Source organism: Salvelinus alpinus, chromosome 2 (assembly GCF_045679555.1).
Source record: "Salvelinus alpinus chromosome 2, SLU_Salpinus.1, whole genome shotgun sequence".
NCBI lineage: Eukaryota > Metazoa > Chordata > Actinopteri > Salmoniformes > Salmonidae > Salvelinus > Salvelinus alpinus.
The window spans coordinates 64,087,823-64,105,999 of NC_092087.1; the positions used below are offsets into that span (position 1 = coordinate 64,087,823).

Sequence of the window (18,177 nt, forward strand, 5' to 3'; positions counted from 1 at the left end):
AAACGTTGGACTAAATAAAATTTCTTAAGGAAGCCCATGCTTCAACCAGTACAGAAGTGGGGCATGGTGTCAGAGGTTGATCAAGTGAAGAGAAGTAGGCTGTCATTTTCTATTTCACTGCATTTTATCACATAGGGCAAGGGCTTTGGGAAGCAGTAGGCACATTGGGAGATCTGAGTGAGCCTTGAGGCCATCTAGGACAATCAGAGATTAACTACACCCTACTTGGTAAGGCTCATATAAAAGTTGATGTCTAAAAGGCCTAAAAATGCTGTGAAAATGCCCAAATATAGCCTCATTAAATAATGAGCAAAAGATAATTCTATGTTATTTACAACTACAATTCTGAAAAAAAGGGGCCGCGAACATTGGGGCCTTACGCTAATTCCTTGGCATGTCCCTGTTTGCTTGGCACCACTCACTGAATGCATGGCTTTTGTAAGACTTGTCGAATACAAATCGACCGAATATCAAATTACATGCAAAGTAGCACACTTGTATTTCCATACACAAATGTATAGGTGAGCTATCATTGCTGGCTCTTGGCCTGCACCCGAAATTGCACCCTATTCCTATGTAGGGCAATACTTTTGACCAGGACCAATCGGGATCTGGTCAATAGTAGTGCACTATGTAGGGAAAAGGTTACCATTTTGGATGCATCCTTGCAGTGGATGACCAAGCCTTTAACAGAATAGGGGAATGTTCTTTTCCCCTCAGAGAATATTCAGCCATTATGGAAATGTGGCTTCTTTTTTTGTTTGTTGAATGAGCGCCAATGACAGCCCTTGTGCTATCCCCCACGGTAGACGTTCAATTGATCTCATATTGTATGTACAGTGGGGTCTGAAATGATTAACACCCTTGATAAAGATGAGCAATAATGACTGTATAAAATAAATAATTCAAATACTGAGCTATATTGTGTGCAACAAAATATTTTTTTGCGAAATTATATAATTGTATACATTTGCTTAAAGAAAGAGATTTTGTATAACAAGTAATATTTTTTAAAAAGTCTCAAAAAAGGTAGGGGTTAAAATGATTGACACCCCTAAAGATTTTTTAGAAATAAAGTAGTCAGAAGTGTAGTACTTGGTCCCATATACCTAGCAAGTTATGACTACATCAAGCTTGTGACTCTTCAAAGTTGTTGGATGCATTTGCAGTTCGTTTTGGTTGTGTTTCAGATTATTTTGTGGCCAATAGAAATGAATGGTGGGGCCTCCCAAGTGGAACAGCGGTCTAAGGCACTGCATCGCAGTGCTTGAGGCGTCACTACAGACCCGGCTTCGATCCCAGGCTGTGTCACAACCAGCCGTGACTGGGAGTCACATAGGGCAGCGCACAATTGGCCCAGCGTCGTCTGGGTTAGGCCGGGGGGGGGGGCGGCATTACTTGGCTCATCGCGCTCTAGCGACTTCTTGTGGCAGGCCGGGCGCCTGCAGGCTGACTTCGGTCGTCAGTAGAGCTGTGTTTCCTCCGAAACATTGGTGCAGCTGGCTTCCGGGTTGAGCAGGCGTGTGTTAAGGTGCGTGGTTTGGCGGGTCATGTTTCGGAGGACACCTGACTCGACCTTCACCTCTACCAAGCCCGTTGGGGAGTTGCAGCGATGAGACAAGATCGTAATGAAATTGAGAGAAAAAAAGCAAAACAGTCATAAATGTATTGTGTCATTTTAGAGTCACTTTTATTGTAAATAACAATATAATATGTTTCTAAACACTTTTACATTAGCGTGGATGCTACCAAGATTCTGAATAATCAAATCAAAATAAAATCTTATTGGTCACATACAAATCAAATCAAATCAAATTTTATTAGTCACATACACATGGTTAGCAGATGTTAATGCGAGTGTAGCGAAATGCTTGTGCTTCTAGTTCCGACAATGCAGTAATAACCAACAGTAATCTAACCTAACAATTCCACACTACTACCTTACACACACACACAAGTGTAAGGGGATAAAGAATATGTACATAAAGATATATGGATGAGTGGTGGTACAGAACGGCATGGCAGATGCAGTAGATGGTATAGAGTACGGTATATACATATGAGATGAGTACTGTAGGGTATGTAAACATAAAGTGGCATAGTTTAAAGTGGCTAGTGGTACATGTATTGCATAAAGATGGCAAGATGCAGTAGATGATATAGAGTACAGTATATATACATATGAGATGGGTAATGTAGGGTATGTAAACATTGTATTAAGTGGCATTGCTTAAAGTGGCTAGTGGTACATTTTTACATAATTTCCATCAATTCCCATTTTTAAAGTGGCTGGAGTTGAGTCAGTATGTTGGCAGCGGCCGCTAAATGTTAGTGGTGGCTGTTTAACAGTCTGATGGCCTTGAGATAGAAGCTGTTTTTCAGTCTCTCGGTCCCTGCTTTGATGCACCTGTACTGACCTCGCCTTCTGGATGATAGCGGGGTGAACAGGCAGTGGCTTGGGTGGTTGTTGTCCTTGATGATCTTTATGGCCTTCCTGTGACATCGGGTGGTGTAGGTGTCCTGGAGGGCAGGTAGTTTGCCCCTGGTGATGCGTTCTGCAGACCTCACTACCCTCTGGAGAGCCTTACGGTTGTGGGCGGAGCAGTTGCCGTACCAGGCGGTGATACAGCCCGACAGGATGCTCTCGATTGTGCATCTGTAGAAGTTTGTGAGTGCTTTTGGTGACAAGCCGAATTTCTTCAGCCTCCTGAGGTTGAAGAGGCGCTGCTGCGCCTTCTTCACAACGCTGTCTGTGTGGGTGGACCAGTTCAGTTTGTCCGTGATGTGTACACCGAGGAACTTAAAACTTTCCACCTTCTCCACTACTGACCCGTCGATGTGGATAGGGGGGTGCTCCCTCTGCTGTTTCCTGAAGTCCACAATCATCTCCTTTGTTTTGTTGACGTTGAGTATGAGGTTATTTTCCTGACACCACACTCCGAGGGCCCTCACCTCCTCCCTGTAGGCCGTCTCGTCGTTGTTGGTGATCAAGCCTACCACTGTAGTGTCATCCGCAAACTTGATGATTGAGTTGGAGGCGTGCATGGCCACGCAGTCGTGGGTGAACAGGGAGTACAGGAGAGGGCTCAGAACGCACCCTTGTGGGGCCCCAGTGTTGAGGATCAGCGGGGTGGAGATGTTGTTACCTACCCTCACCACCTGGGGGCGGCCCGTCAGGAAGTCCAGGACCCAGTTGCACAGGGCGGGGTCGAGACCCAGGGTCTCGAGCTTGATGACGAGTTTGGAGGGTACTATGGTGTTAAATGCTGAGCTGTAATCGATGAACAGCATTCTCACATGGGTATTCCTCTTGTCCAGATGGGTTAGGGCAGTGTGCAGTGTGGTTGCGATTGCGTCGTCTGTGGACCTATTGGGTCGGTAAGCAAATTGGAGTGGGTCTAGGGTGTCCGGTAGGGTGGAGGTGATATGGTCCTTGACTAGTCTCTCAAAGCACTTCATGATGACGGAAGTGAGTGCTACGGGGCGGTAGTCGTTTAGCTCAGTTACCTTAGCTTTCTTGGGAACAGGAACAATGGTGGCCCTCTTGAAGCATGTGGGAACAGCAGACTGGGATAAGGATTGATTGAATATGTCCGTAAACACACCAGCCAGCTGGTCTGCGCATGCTCTGAGGACGCGGCTGGGAATGCCGTCTGGGCCTGCAGCCTTGCGAGGGTTAACACGTTTAAATGTTTTACTCACCTCGGCTGCAGTGAAGGAGAGCCCGCAGGTTTTGGTAGGGGGCCGTGTCAGTGGCACTGTATTGTCCTCAAAGCGGGCAAAAAAGTTGTTTAGCCTGTCTGGGAGCAAGACATCCTGGTCCTCGACGGGGCGGATTTTCTTTTTGTAATCCGTGATTGACTGTAGACCCTGCCACATACCTCTTGTGTCTGAGCTGTTGAATTTCGACTCGATTTTGTCTCTGTACTGAGACTTGGCCTGTTTGATTGCCTTGCGGAGAGAATAGCTACACTGTTTGTATTCGGTCATGCTTCCGGTCACCTTGCCCTGGTTAAAAGCAGTGGTTCGCGCTTTCAGTTTCACGCGAATGCTGCCGTCAATCCACGGTTTCTGGTTTGGGAATGTTTTTATCGTTGCTGTGGGTACGACATCGTCAATGCACTTCCTAATGAACTCGCTCACCGAATCAGCATATTCGTCAATATTGTTGTTGGACGCGATGCGGAACATATTCCAATCTGCGTGATCGAAGCAGTCTTGAAGCGTGGATTCAGATTGGTCGGACCAGCGTTGAACAGACCTGAGCGCGGGAGCTTGTTGTTTGAGTTTTTGTTTGTAGGCTGGAATCAACAAAATGGAGTCGTGGTCAGCTTTTCCGAAAGGGGGGCGGGGGAGGGCCTTATAAGCGTCGCGGAAATTAGTATAACAATGGTCTAGTGTTTTTCCAGCCCTGGTAGCACAATCGATATGCTGATAGAATTTAGGGAGTTTTGTTTTTAGATTAGCCTTGTTAAAATCCCCAGCTACGATGAATGCAGCCTCAGGGTGTGTGGTTTCCAGTTTACAAAGAGTCAGATAAAGTTCGTTCAGGGCCATCGATGTGTCTGCTTGGGGGGGAATGTATACGGCTGTGATTATGATTGACGAGAATTCCCTTGGTAGATAATGCGGTCGGCATTTGATTGTGAGGAGTTCTAGATCAGGTGAACAGAACGACTTGAGTTCTTGTGTGTTGTTATGATGATCACACCACTTCTCGTTAATCATAAGGCATACCCCCCCGCCCCTCTTCTTACCGGAAAGATGTTTGTTTCTGTCGGCGCGATGCATGAAGAAACCAGCTGGCTGCACCGACTCCGTTAGCGTCCCTTGAGTTAGCCATGTTTCCGTGAAGCAGAGCACGTTGCAATCCCTGATGTCTCTCTGGAATGCTACCCGTGCTCGGATTTCATCAACCTTATTGTCAAGAGACTGGACATTGGCGAGTAGTATGCTAGGGAGTGGAGCGCGATGTGCCCGTCTCCGAAGCCTGACCACGAGACCGCCACGTTTTCCCCTTTTTCGGCGTCGCACAGGGTCGCCGGCTGGGATCAGATCCATTGTATTGTGTGGAAGGCAAAACACTGGATCCGTTTCGGGAAAGTCATATTCCTGGTAGGAACGATGATGAGTTGACGTTAATCGTATATTCAGTAGTTCCTCCCGACTGTATGTAATGAAACCTAAGATTACCCGGGGTACCGATGTAAGAAATAACACGTAAAAAAACAAAATACTGCATATTTTCCAAGGAACACGAAGCGAGGCAGCCATCTCTTTTCGGCGCCGGGTGAGAATACACATTGTTAGCAGATGTTAACACGAGTGTAGTGAAATGCTTGTGCTTCTAGTTCCAACGGTGCAGTAATATCAAACAATTCCCAACAACTACCGACAGTTGAAGTCGGAAGTTTACATACACCTTAGCCAAATACATTTAAACTCAGTTTCTCACAATACCTGACATTTAATCCTAGTAAAAATTCCCTGTCTTAGGTTAGTTAGGATCACCACTTTATTTAAAAATGTGAAATGTCAGAATAATAGTAGAGAGAATGATTTATTTCAGCTTTAATTTCTTTCATCACATTCCCAGTGGGTCAGAAGTTTACATGCACTCAATTAGTATTTGGTAGCATTGCCTTTAAATTGTTTAACTTGGGTCAAACGTTTCAGGTAGCCTTCCACAATCTTCCCACAATAAGATGGGTGAATTTTGGCCTATTCCTCCTGACAGAGCTGGTGTAACAGAGTCAGGTTTGTGGGATCCTTGCTTTTTCAGTTCTGCCCACAAAGCTTCTATAGGATTGAGGTCAGGGCTTTGTGATGGCCACTCCAATACCTTGACTTTGTTGTCCTTAAGCCATTTTGCAACAACTTTGGAAGTATACTTGGGGTCATTGTCCATTTGGAAGACCCATTTACAACCAAGCTTTAACTTCCTGACTGATGTCTTGAGATGTTGCTTCAATATATCCACATAATTTTCCTTTCCTCATGATGCCATCCATTTTGTGAAGTGCACCAGTCCCTCCTGCAGCAAAGCACCCCCACAACATGATGCTGCCACACCCGTGCTTCACGGTTGGGATGGTGTTCTTTGGCTTGCAAGCCTCCCCTTTTTCCTCCAAACATAACGATGGTAATTATGGCCAAACAGTTCTATTTTTGTTTCATCAAACCAGAGGACATTTCTCCAAAAAGTATGATATTTGTCCCCATGTACAGTTGCAAACCGTAGTCTGGCATTTTTATGGCGGTTTTGGAGCAGTGGCTTCTTCCTTGCTGAGCTGCTTTTCAGGTTATGTCGATATAGGACTCGTTTTACTGTGGATATAGATACTTTTGTACCTGTGTCCTCCAGCATCTTCACAAGGTCCTTTGCTGTTGTTCTGGGATAGATTTGCACTTTTCGCACCAAAGTACCTTCATGTCTAGGAGACAGAACACATCTCCTTCCTGAGCGGTATGACGGCTGCCTGGTCCCATGGTGTTTATACTTGCGTACTATTGTTTGTACAGATGAACGTGGTACCTTCAGGCATTTGGAAATTGCTCCCAAGGATGAACCAGACTTGTGGAGGTCTACAAAAAAAAAGTCTGAGGTCTTGGCTGATTTCTTTTGATTTCCCCATGATGTCAAGCAAAGAGGCACTGAATTTGAAGATAGGCCTTGAAATACATACACGGGTACAGCTCCAATTGACTCAAATGATGTCAATTAGCCTATCAGAAGCTTCTAATGGCATGACATCCTTTTCTGGAATTTTCCAAGCTATTTAAAGGCACAGTCAACCGAGTGTATGTAAACTTCTGAACCACTGGAATTGTGATAGAGAATTATAAGTGAAATAATCTGTCTGTAAACAATTGTTGGAAAAATTACTTGGGTCATGCACAAAGTAGATGTCCTAACTGACTTCCCAAAACTATAGTTTGATAACAAGAAATTTGTGGAGTGGTTGAAAAACGAGTTTTAATGACTCCAACCTAAGTGTATGTAAACTTCCGACTTCTACTGTAATACACACAAATCTAGGTGCAGTAGATGGTATAAAATACAGTATATACATGTGATATGAGTAATGTAAGATATGAAACATTATTAAAGCGGCATTATTTAAAGTGGCATTGTTTAAAGTAACTAGTGATCCATTTGTTAACGTGTCCGGTGATTGGGTCACAATATGGGCAGCAGCCTCTCTGAGTTAGTGATTGCTGTTTAGCAGTCAGATGGCCTTGAGATAGAAGCTGTTTCTCAATCTCTCTGTCCCAGCTTTGATGCAGCTGTACTGACCTCGCCTTCTGGATGATAGCGGTGTGAACATGCAGTGGCTCGGGTGGTTGTTGTCCTTGATGATCTTTTTGGCCTTCCTGTGACATCGGGTGCTGTAGATGTCATGGAGGGCAGGTAGTTTGCCCCCAGTGATGCGTTGTGCAGACAGCACCACCCTCTGGAGAGCCTTGCGGGTGAGGGCGGTGCAGTTGCCATACCAGGCTGTGCTACAGCCAGACAGGATGCTCTTGATTGTGCATCTGTAAAAATTTGTCAGGGTTTTGGGTGACAAGCCAAATTTCTTCAGCCTGAGGTTGAAGAGGCATTGTTGTGCCTTCTTCACCACACTGTCTGTGTGGGTGGACCATTTCAGTTTGTCTGTGATATGTACGCCCAGGAACATAAAACTTTCCACCTTCTCCACTACTGACCCTTCGATGTGGATAGGGGGGTGCTCCCTCTGCTGTTTCCTGAAGTCCACGATCATCTCCTTTGTTTTGTTGACGTTGAGTGAGAGGGTGTTTTGCTGAAACCACACTCCGAGTGCCCCCACCTCCTCCCTGTAGGCTGTCTCGTCGTTGTTGGTGATCAAGTCCACTACTGTTGTGTCGTCTGCAAACTTGATGATTGAGTTAGAGGCGTGCATGGCCACGCAGTCGTGGGAGAACCGGGAGTACAGGAGAGGGTTGAGCACACACCCTTCCGGGGCCCCAGTGTTGAGGGTCAGTGTGGAGATGTTGTTTCCTACCTTCACCACCTGGGGGCGGACCATCAGAAAGTCCACTGAAGTGGGTCTGGGGTAGCTGGTAAGGTGCCGGTGATATGATCCTTGACTAGCCTCTCAAAGCACTTCATGATGACAGAAGTGAGGGCTTCGGGGCAGTAGTCATTTAGTTCAGTTATCTTTGCCTTCTTGGGTACAGGAACAATGGTAGCCATCTTGAAACATATGGACACAACAGATTGGGATAGGGAGCGATTAAATATGTCCGTAAACACACCAGCCAGCTGGTCTGCGCATGCTCTGAGGACGCGGCTAGGGGTGCCGTCTGGGCCAGCAGCCTTGCGAGGGTTAACAAGTTTAAATGTCTTTCTCATGTCAGCCACTGAGAAAGAGAGATAGGGGGGGGGGGGGGGGGGGGCAGCCTTTGTAAGCAAGCCATGTCAGTGGCACTGTATTATCCTCAAAGCGGGCAAAGAAGGTGTTTAGTTTGTCTGAAAACGTGACGTCGGTATCCGTGACGTGGCTGTTTTTGTTTTTGTAGTTCGTGATTTCGTGTAGACCCTGCCACATACGTCTCATAACTGAGCCGTTGAATTGCGACTCCACCTTGACCCTGTACCGGCATTTCGCTTGTTTGATTGCCTTACAAAAGGGAATAACTACACTGTTTATATTCAGCCATATCCCCAGCCCTCTTTCCATGGTTAAATGCGGTGGATCGCGCTTTCAGTTTTTCGCGAATGCCGCCATCCATCCACAGTTTCTGGTTAGGGTAGGTTTTAACAGTCACAGTGGGTACGACATCACCAATGCACTTATTTATAGTGTATAGATCAATGTTGTTCTCTGAGGCTGACTGGAACATATTCCAGTCCGCGTGATCAAAACAATCTTGGAGCGTGGCTTCCGATTGGTCAGACCAGCATTGAATGGATCTCGTCACTGGTACATCCTGTTTGAGTTTCTACCTATAAGCCGGAACTACCAAGATGGCGTTGTGGTCGGATTTACCGAAGGGAGGGCAGGGGAGGGCTTTGTATGCATCGCGGAAGTTAGAGTGGTAGTGGTTGAGAGTATTAGCTCTTTGTGTCATGCAATCAATATGCAGATAACATTTAGGTAACATTGATCTCAAATTTGCTTTGTTAAAATCCCCAGCTACAATAAATGCAGCCTCCAGCCCCTCTAATTTTCTCACTCATTATTCATGATTTATTCAGGATTATCCATAATTATGGTAGCATCCACATTAATGCAGAATTGTTTAGAAACATATTCTATTCTTATTTATAATAAAAGTGACAATACATGATTTACCATTCATTTATTGGGCACAAACTAATCTGAAACACAACCAAAACAAACTGCAAATGCATCCAACATGTTTGTAGTCACGAGCTTGATGTAGTCATTGCGTGCTAGGAATATGGGACCAAATACTACACTTTTGACTACTTTTATTTATAAGAATCTTTAGGGGTGTCAATAAACTTGACCCCTACCTAAAAATAGTATATGACTTGTTAAACAAAATCTCTTTCTCTAAGCAATTGTATTAGTACGAATTATTTTATACAGTCATTATTGCTAAACTTTATCAAGGGTGTCAATAATTTTAGACCCCACTGTATATCTTGGAGAACCAGAAGTAGAATAGAATACTTTATTTCCTGTGAGAGAATTTGTCCTATAGGTTACACTGTATTCCAGGTAGCCCCCACATACAGATAATTCCAGTTTTCAGAATAAGGCAGTAGTTGTATCAATAAAGCCACGATAGAATTGAAAACAATCCATTCTAATTCTATGGATAAATTCTATATTAACACGTATGGCAGGCGGCTTGATTGAATACAATTCCCCTGATTCACACAGGGGAAAGGCAGAGCACTTTGACGTCGCATGTGGGAGCAGCCCTAATAACACAACATCGCCCTTCTATTCAGACAGATCAGACAGCTTGGGGGTGAAGTTTCCCCTAAGTACATATCTAGGATCAGCATCCCCTCCCCCAATCCTAAAAATGCAAAACTGACCCATGATGAGTGTCTGGGGCAACTTAGCCCTACTCCGATCAGACATTGGCCTGCGAGGTCTAGTCTGTGGTAAAAAAATAAATAATAATGTTTCACAGTGTGGTGCATCTAATGAGATCGGTTAGGCTAAGCTTCTCATTAATTGCGCATCAGTGTGACTGAGAACAAACCTCATTAGCAATAGGGATTCTAATTGGTGGAGGATAAGGAGGATGGTGGAGGATAAGGTGATGAGCTAAGTGCTATGATTATATATATTAGGTGACATAAACATAGGCTTCGGGCATTTGACCACGATGACTCGGACTAGAGAATCTATAAGACATTCTCTTAACAAATTTCACCTAAAAGGTTGTGTATTTTATCATGTAATCATGAATAAATCACTGTTGATAGGGATAGACTAAATGAATCGTGGATGGTGGTCTTAATCCAAAATCTAATTACTGACAAAGCCCTTCTTGTGCCTGCAAATTTCTTCCCAAAAAACAACTTTGCATGAGACGCCTTGAGGAAATCAAAATAACCTTTTTTGTGACATTCATTCTTGGTGAATTATTGTGCCGTGGTGCTAAAAATGCTAGGCATGGAAAGAGAACAAGTTGAAATGACACACACAAGTTGTTATAGGACCAACTGACCATTACATTTGGTTAAACAGGTTGAGTGAAATGTCGATATACCATGACGGACACAAATTGAAAGCTAATTAATTGGAAATAGAGAGTTAAGTTTGCTGTGACGGCAGTTACAAGCTACAGGAGTAATCCAACCCACTGGAGTCATTAATTATTCATGCCAATAACAGCATCCAACAAATGAGCATCTGTCGATACATGCATCATCGGGGCAAAGCCATCCTACGGAGTCCAACTTCAAAGAACTGTTGTGTTCCCTCTTGAAACAGGGACCTTTTCAGTTAAAGCGCTATAATTTTCTCCATTCCATGTTTTAAAAAAGATATTAGCACAAACCCTTGACTTGTGGTTGTGTGGATCTTTAATAAATGTTGACAGATTGGGATAGGCTTGCGAGCCGCCACCGCCGGTCAGCTCCCAATGTTTTTAAGCTGCGGCCTGGACCCAGGCCATATGGCCAGGCTCACGTGACTTTACTATTGAATCAGCGTAGCAGTAGCAACCCTCCCCCGTTCCCAACCCCCACTGTGCTGAGCGTTACTCTGGGAGCAGGAAAACAGTACTGGGTGAAAGCAAACACAACCCAGTCGCTCAAATGTTTACATTTTGACATAGGCATTTGGGACAATGGGAAATTTAATTGTAAATCTCCACCACAGCCTCGGAGCAGTACTTTTGAATAATCGCCTAATGAATTTATGAATAGCCTAAATGTAGCAGCAGAAAGATTGTGTGTGTGTGTGTGTCTGTCTGTGTGGTTGCTACTGGTCACAGTGGTAACAGTTGCAAAGGCACTCTGTAAGCTCAGGCGTGAGATGAGTTTAACAATGGTAATCAATGATATTTGGAACCAGAAAACAAAGTTAGGTCTAGCCTATAAACTAATCTATTATTTACTCCTATCTGCATCACCCCTGACCATGCTAAATAATCACTTGTAGGTAGGAGGTCCTTGCAAGTTGAGTAAAAATCTATTCTCCGTTCACATAACCACATGATGGAACAGCCTGAAATAGATTTAGCCTAAGCACCACATTTATGAGTTCCACCAGGGCTAACACTAATTTTCCAGGATCTCAACCTATATAAAGAAACACAAGATGTTGGGCCAACACTATAGGGCTCCCAAGAGGAACAAACAGACATGCTGAATTATATTTTTCTCACCATCATTACAGTTTAACAACGCAGGGTCATTGTTCTTCAAATAGCTGTACTTCTTGTTTTGTGTCCACTTTCCAACCCATGTTTAACAAGCAAAATTACACAACTGATAAGGCAACAATCTTCTTCTTCACTACGTTCAAACTGTCGTCAAGATATGCCATCCACTCATTAGTCAAGATTATTTTTAAAGATCAGTGTCTGGTTGAACAAGAAAAGGGAAAACGTTTAGATGTGGTTGTTGAGGATGACATGTTTGCTCTAAGTTACACATCATCACTAGGGTATATTGTTACACAGTAATACTCATGTACTCTACCATGTCCAAGGTCTATAAGGACAGTAAATCCTCACTTGGAAACACCGGAACTCAAGAGAGCCAAACAAGTGACACACTCAAGAGCTTAGATAATATCTTGATTTCCCATTCTGCAGACCAGCTAATAATAGAATACCATTGTGCCCATTGTGTGGGGAAGCCTGCACCCACCTCATGGATAATCTAAACATAGAACCCTATCCAGGTTACGACTGACACAGATTAGTGCAATGCAGGAAAGCCTGTTCAAATTTGTAAGAAGATTAGTTTGTGTTTTGTTTCACATTGAATTTGTTTATAAAACTGTATTGTCACACTTTCTTGCTGCACACAAAGAGGATCTTGTAAGTCTCTTACCCAAGAGTGGTTGTGTTTTTATTTATTTTACCTTTATTTAACTAGGCAAGTCGGTTAAGAACACATTCTTATTTACTGGTTACAGCAGTCGCGCTCTGGGTGTGGGGTAAGATTTGAGGCTCACACTACCTCTCATATGACTATGCATGGTATACATTCTACTCCCGATGTAAGGGCCTGAGACTGCTATGAATGGGTGCACTCAACCAAAGTATGCATTATCTGCACTTCTGTACCTAAACAGTTTGCACTCCAATGTGCATTTACCTGGAGTCAATGGCAAGTTTTCCAGTATCAATGCCAAGTGAGATCAAGTTAATAAATTGCCTGACTGGGCAGATGAGACAGTGGATTGCGCAGTCAGATGGAACAGACTAAATAGGCATTTTAATATCATATAATTTAGCCAGTGGTAACTTGTGAAATAGACACCGGCTGGAATGCGGTTTTAACCAATAACCATTCAAGATTAGAACCACCCGTTGTATAAAAAAAAACAATAAGGGTTACATTTTGTAAGCTGGGATGTTCGATATGAATTCAATCACTTTTTGACAGCACTCCTTTTGATTTGAACGAAACCTTCCATTCACGTTTTCCCACGGTAGAAGTGGTCAAAAAGTGACTTTTTGGACATGTATGACAAAACATTCAGGAGATAGAGGCGCTCAAAATTGACCCTTTTTGCATACTTTACCATGAGACATCCATATCTTCATCACTGAAAAATATCAACAATTGAGTTTGATATCATTTGAAAGCTTAACGATTTGTCAAACTATTGTTACATTTCTTTTTATATATATATATATATATATATATATATATATATATATATATATATATATATATATATATATATATATTTTTTTTTTACATTTAAAACTAGAATCTGTAGTTGAAACAATAACAAAGCGGACACCCTGTCTCTGTTTCGGTGAAAAGCTAACAGATGGGCATGGAGAAATGATAGACAGAGATATGGATTCAAGGACTGACTACCCATGATATCAAAATGATAGTTTTAACCATGTTGAGGCTATCCAGTGTTTGTTCACATTTGTGTTTTACAAACATTGGAGTAAAACAATCTTATATGATTCTGATGAGGTACGACAGTTGAACTAATCACTTATAAGTTAATCACTTATAAGAATCAATGCGTATATACGTTTTTTTAAAATTATGTAGCATCTAAGGATTGTAGCTTTAATAACATAAATGATCTAAAAACGCGTAGGCCTAAACGCCGATTTTTTCATTGAATAAGAATTGAACAGAAGGAAATCTGACAGATTGTGCTAAACTTCAAGATTGTGGAGGTTATTCCCTATTTTGCCATTGCAAACGCAATTACCAAAGCCTAACACCATACCCAAACCAGGCGAGCACGTCCGCCATCGTGCACAAATTGATTTTGTCCCCCCACACCAAACGCGATCACGACACGCAGGTTGAAGTATCAAAACAAGCTCTGAACCAATTATATTAATTTGGGAACAGGTCGAAAAACATTAAACATTTAGGGCAATTTAGCTAGCTTGATTGCAGTTGCTAGCTAATTTGTCCTATTTAGCTAGCTTGCTGTTGCTAGCTAATTTGTTCTGGGATATAAACATTGAGTTGCTATTTTACCTGAAATGCACAACGTCCTCTACTCCGACAATTAATCCACTCATAAAACGGTCAGCCGAATCATTTCTAGTCATCTCTCCTCCTTCCAGGATTTTTCTTCTTTGGACTTTATATGGCGATTGGCATCTAACTTCCATAGTATAACCACGACGACGACCGACCTCAGTTTGTATTTAAATCACCCACGTGGGTATAACCAATGAGGAGATGGCACGTGGGTATCTGCTTCTATAAACCAATGAGGAGATGGGAGAGACAGGACTTGCACCGCGTTCAGCGTCACAAATAGAACTGACTTCTATTTTAGCGCTTGCCAACGCAGACGCTCGTTGGCACGCGCGAGCAGTGTGGGTGCATTGATTGAATAACATGTGTACATTTATTTTGCAACGCGAGCGGTGTGGTCAGCATGTAATGATGAATTATGACTTTCCATAAGTGAAATAGGCTATTCCCAATGGGCACAAACAGTTACATTTTTTTGTGCTTTTTTTATCCCCAATTGGTAGTTACAGTCTTGTCCCATCGCTGCAACTCCCCTACAGACTCGGGAGCGGCTATGGTCGAGAGCCATGCTTCCTCCAACACATGACCCTGCCAAGCCGCACTGCTAACTTAACCAGAAGCCAGCCGCACCAGTGTGTTGGAGGAAACACCGTCCAACAGGAGACCAAAGTCAGCTTGCAGGCGCTGGCCCGCCACAAGGAGTCACTAGAGCGCGATGGGACAAGGAAATCCTGGCCAGCCAAATCCTCCCCTAACCTGGGCCAATTGTGCGCCACCCTGTGGGACTCCCAGTCACGGCCGGTTGTGACACAGCCCGGGGCTGTAGTGACCCCTCAAGCACTGTCTTAGACTACGGCGCCACTCGGGAGGCTGTTGTTTTTTTATTTTTTTATTCTGTCCATACACAAAAAGGCAATGGTCAATAACATTATCACCATGTCATCCAACAATGTTGTGTATGGACAGAATACACTTAGTTTGTGTCAGACAACCACAAACCTTTAAATTGTGATTTTACTTGTGTGTGGTCCATTGAAGTTTTTCTGGCTAAATAAGGTGTAGTAGCCTAACTGGCAGTTAACCTCATATGCATGCTGCATGATTTTAAACCATTCTTTAAATTTCTGAAATGTCATGAGATATGATTTAAGGAAAGCAGAACCTGATAGCTAGACATTCAGAGAACACACGGAATTTCTGAACTACATTAGCAACAATAGTGGAATCGGTGGTTCGCCTTCAAAATAAAAGTCTGCCACTGAAACTGACGCAAACAGATGAAACAAGAGAAAATAAAGTCCCACACTAAGAGCTACGACACTAATATTTGTGCAAACTCTTTATAATTGTAATCTATGGGTGTCACAGAGTAGGCTGGAACCCCATTTCATGAACCCAGGATCCATAGGTAAGGCTGTACATGTTCAATACACATACAGTAGGTTGACTGGTGAGATTGGAAGGAAAAATCCACTCCAAACCACTCATTCCTTTACATTTACAGTGTTAAATAAACGAATATGTGAGAACAATATTTTTGTGAACAACTGTCTAATTTTGGCATTATAATAAGGTTGGTAGCAATAATGAAAATCGTTGTGGAAATCTGTTGCATCTCAAGTCGTTTACAAAATCCATAATGCAATGCTCTCTATTGGTCTGGCTGTCTGGCTAGATAGCTAACTAGCAAACGTAGCTACACACAATAATACCAAAGAAATATCAGCATATAAAGATGCTAGTTTGCTGTAAAAATTGCCTAAACAAACTGCACTATCAATTTAGGAGTCTACAATCTTAACCTGCAGATCGATGTGCCTCACAGAGTGGAGTTTGACATTCGCAACGGCAGATATACTTTGAGATGGGAAACGTTGCCCATGCTACATCAATGGGCCGTGAGGTGCATTCTGGGCGATTCTGGGACAAGAAGCGCTCTCAGTCAAGGAATGAATGAGAGTCTATTGGGCGGTAAAAACTCAAAAACTTAACATTAGCACGAATTTCGTCAACAATAAGTACAACATTACACATCTTTTCCGAGATGTGAGATAATTAACTTGCTATCTGTAGTATCGTATAGCTTTGGAATCCAAACATTACAGCAAGTAGCCTAGTGGTTAGTGCATTGGACCAGTAACCGAAAGGTTGCTAGATCGAATCCCTGAGCTGACAAGGTAAAAATCTGTCTTTCTTCCCCTGAACAAGGCGGTTAACCCACTGTTCCTAGGCCGTTATTGTAAATAAGAATTTGTTCTTAACTGACTTGCCTGGTTAAATAAAAAATATATATGTATGCCCCCAGTGCAATTCTGAAGTCTATACATCCGCAGTGTAATTTCAACAGATTTTTACTTTTGTGTCAAATTAACTAGTTATTGTATTTTGTTGAATTTATATAACACTCCATCTTTGTTTAGCAGTATCTAGTACAATTGTGGCATGATTCCACAATGTTTATCGGTTTTCATCCGTTTCAATGGGGGACTTTTATTTTGAAGGCAAACCTCTGATTCCACTATTGTTAATCACGCTAATGTTGTATACAACACCCTGGTCAAGGAAGCCCATAATTGGCCAAGATGTGGGGTATTCAAACGTAAGGTTACAAACAATCATGTCCTGTATTATTACCCTGGATTGGAAGACTGGGTTTACTGAAAGTCATTAATGCAGCCAGTGATTCATTGAAGGCTACACGCGCGGCAGGTAGCTTAGCGGTTAAGCGCGTTGGGATAGTGGCCGAAACGTTGCTGGTTCGAATCCTGACATGACTAGGTCTAAAATCTGTCGACATTGCCTTGGTACTTAACCCTAATTGCTCCCATAAGTCTGCTAAATGACAAAAATATACAGTATTTACAGAACCTGCTATTGTTTACACTGTATGCCACTGTTGCCAGCAACATGTTGATTGTCAGTGTGCTAAAAACCTACTCCGATTTTGCGTGGAGATCCTGCCTTTGTCTCAATATAATAGAGAACTAGATGCTATAGGCTGAGGAACTACATAAAACATAGCCTAAAGAGTGAGGGCACATTCTAAACAATTCTGACTTGTCTAATCAAAATCTTAATCGTAACACGCACATCAAAGGAACATGTAGTCTGTTACAATAACTCACCGGCATCATATTGGCTCCGTATCGCATGCAACGTTGGCTACTCCTATCTTCGATTCGAGGATATCAAATCCCTCACGTATTCGATAACCCAACAGAGCAGTGACATCGGATCAAGTTTATTCCTTTTTTCTGTCGCCCCCGTGTATTATACGCACGAGCGCCTCTCTAATTTACATTCTCCTAAACCACAATTATTGATGTTGTCTTTACTGGAGACCTGTTGCAGTGGTATTGTAACAATGCCCTTCTCAATGACAACGATCTATACCTTGAAATAATTTCTCAGGATTAGTCCGGTGGACACCTAATCGACATGGCCATTTGGCCCAACAAAGGTTTTGTACAAATGTGCAGCCATGAATAATAGAACGGCAGAAATAGCCTACTGTACGTTCACTGTTAAATCCAATTTTCAATCCATATTTAATCTATCTATTAAAGACTAACATTTTTAGACGAATGTGTATCTTTACGGGCATTTGCCCACTAGGAAAGCTATCAGTTGAATTTACAAACGACTGGAACCCAACCCAAAATCGAGTGACGCGATCTGCGAATATAATAATGCTGCGTTCATAACCAAGCGGGAAGGTGGTAATCATCAGTTGTGCGATATATAGGAGTTGTGTGCGTTCACATGCTTTCAACTCGTTGAGAAACGCTGATTGGCTAATGGCAAACAAGCTGCGTCAAACATCATTTAAAAGTAGAGCTATCATGCACATAAACAAATTGACTACAAAAAATATATTAATAGATTCGTTTTTATGAATAATGTTTTGTTGTTGCATGTAACTGCCGAAAATGCTATTATAGTAGCCCTGTCTAATAAAACTATCCTTACCATAGTAAACTTATAGTCAAATGAGTATGATATGTTACGTTTGGTATATATGG

At 42.7% G+C, this 18,177-nt stretch overlaps 1 protein-coding gene across 3 annotated transcripts in view; it reads right to left on the bottom strand.

The window, feature by feature from the left end:
* LOC139566490 (apoptosis-stimulating of p53 protein 2-like) overlaps positions 1 to 17,878 on the bottom strand; it is a 50,136-nt gene extending 32,258 nt beyond the window's left edge. For 2 of the 3 annotated variants that reach the window (XM_071387766.1, XM_071387756.1), the window contains exon 1: positions 17,281 to 17,878. In XM_071387766.1, the coding sequence (XP_071243867.1) occupies positions 17,281 to 17,307 (27 nt within the window). In that variant the 5' untranslated portion in view covers positions 17,308 to 17,878. Of the gene's footprint in view, positions 1 to 11,010; positions 11,115 to 17,280 lie in introns of those variants that run through there. The other variant, XM_071387774.1, reaches the window with a different exon arrangement.
* Between the last annotated feature and the right edge of the window lie 299 nt (positions 17,879 to 18,177).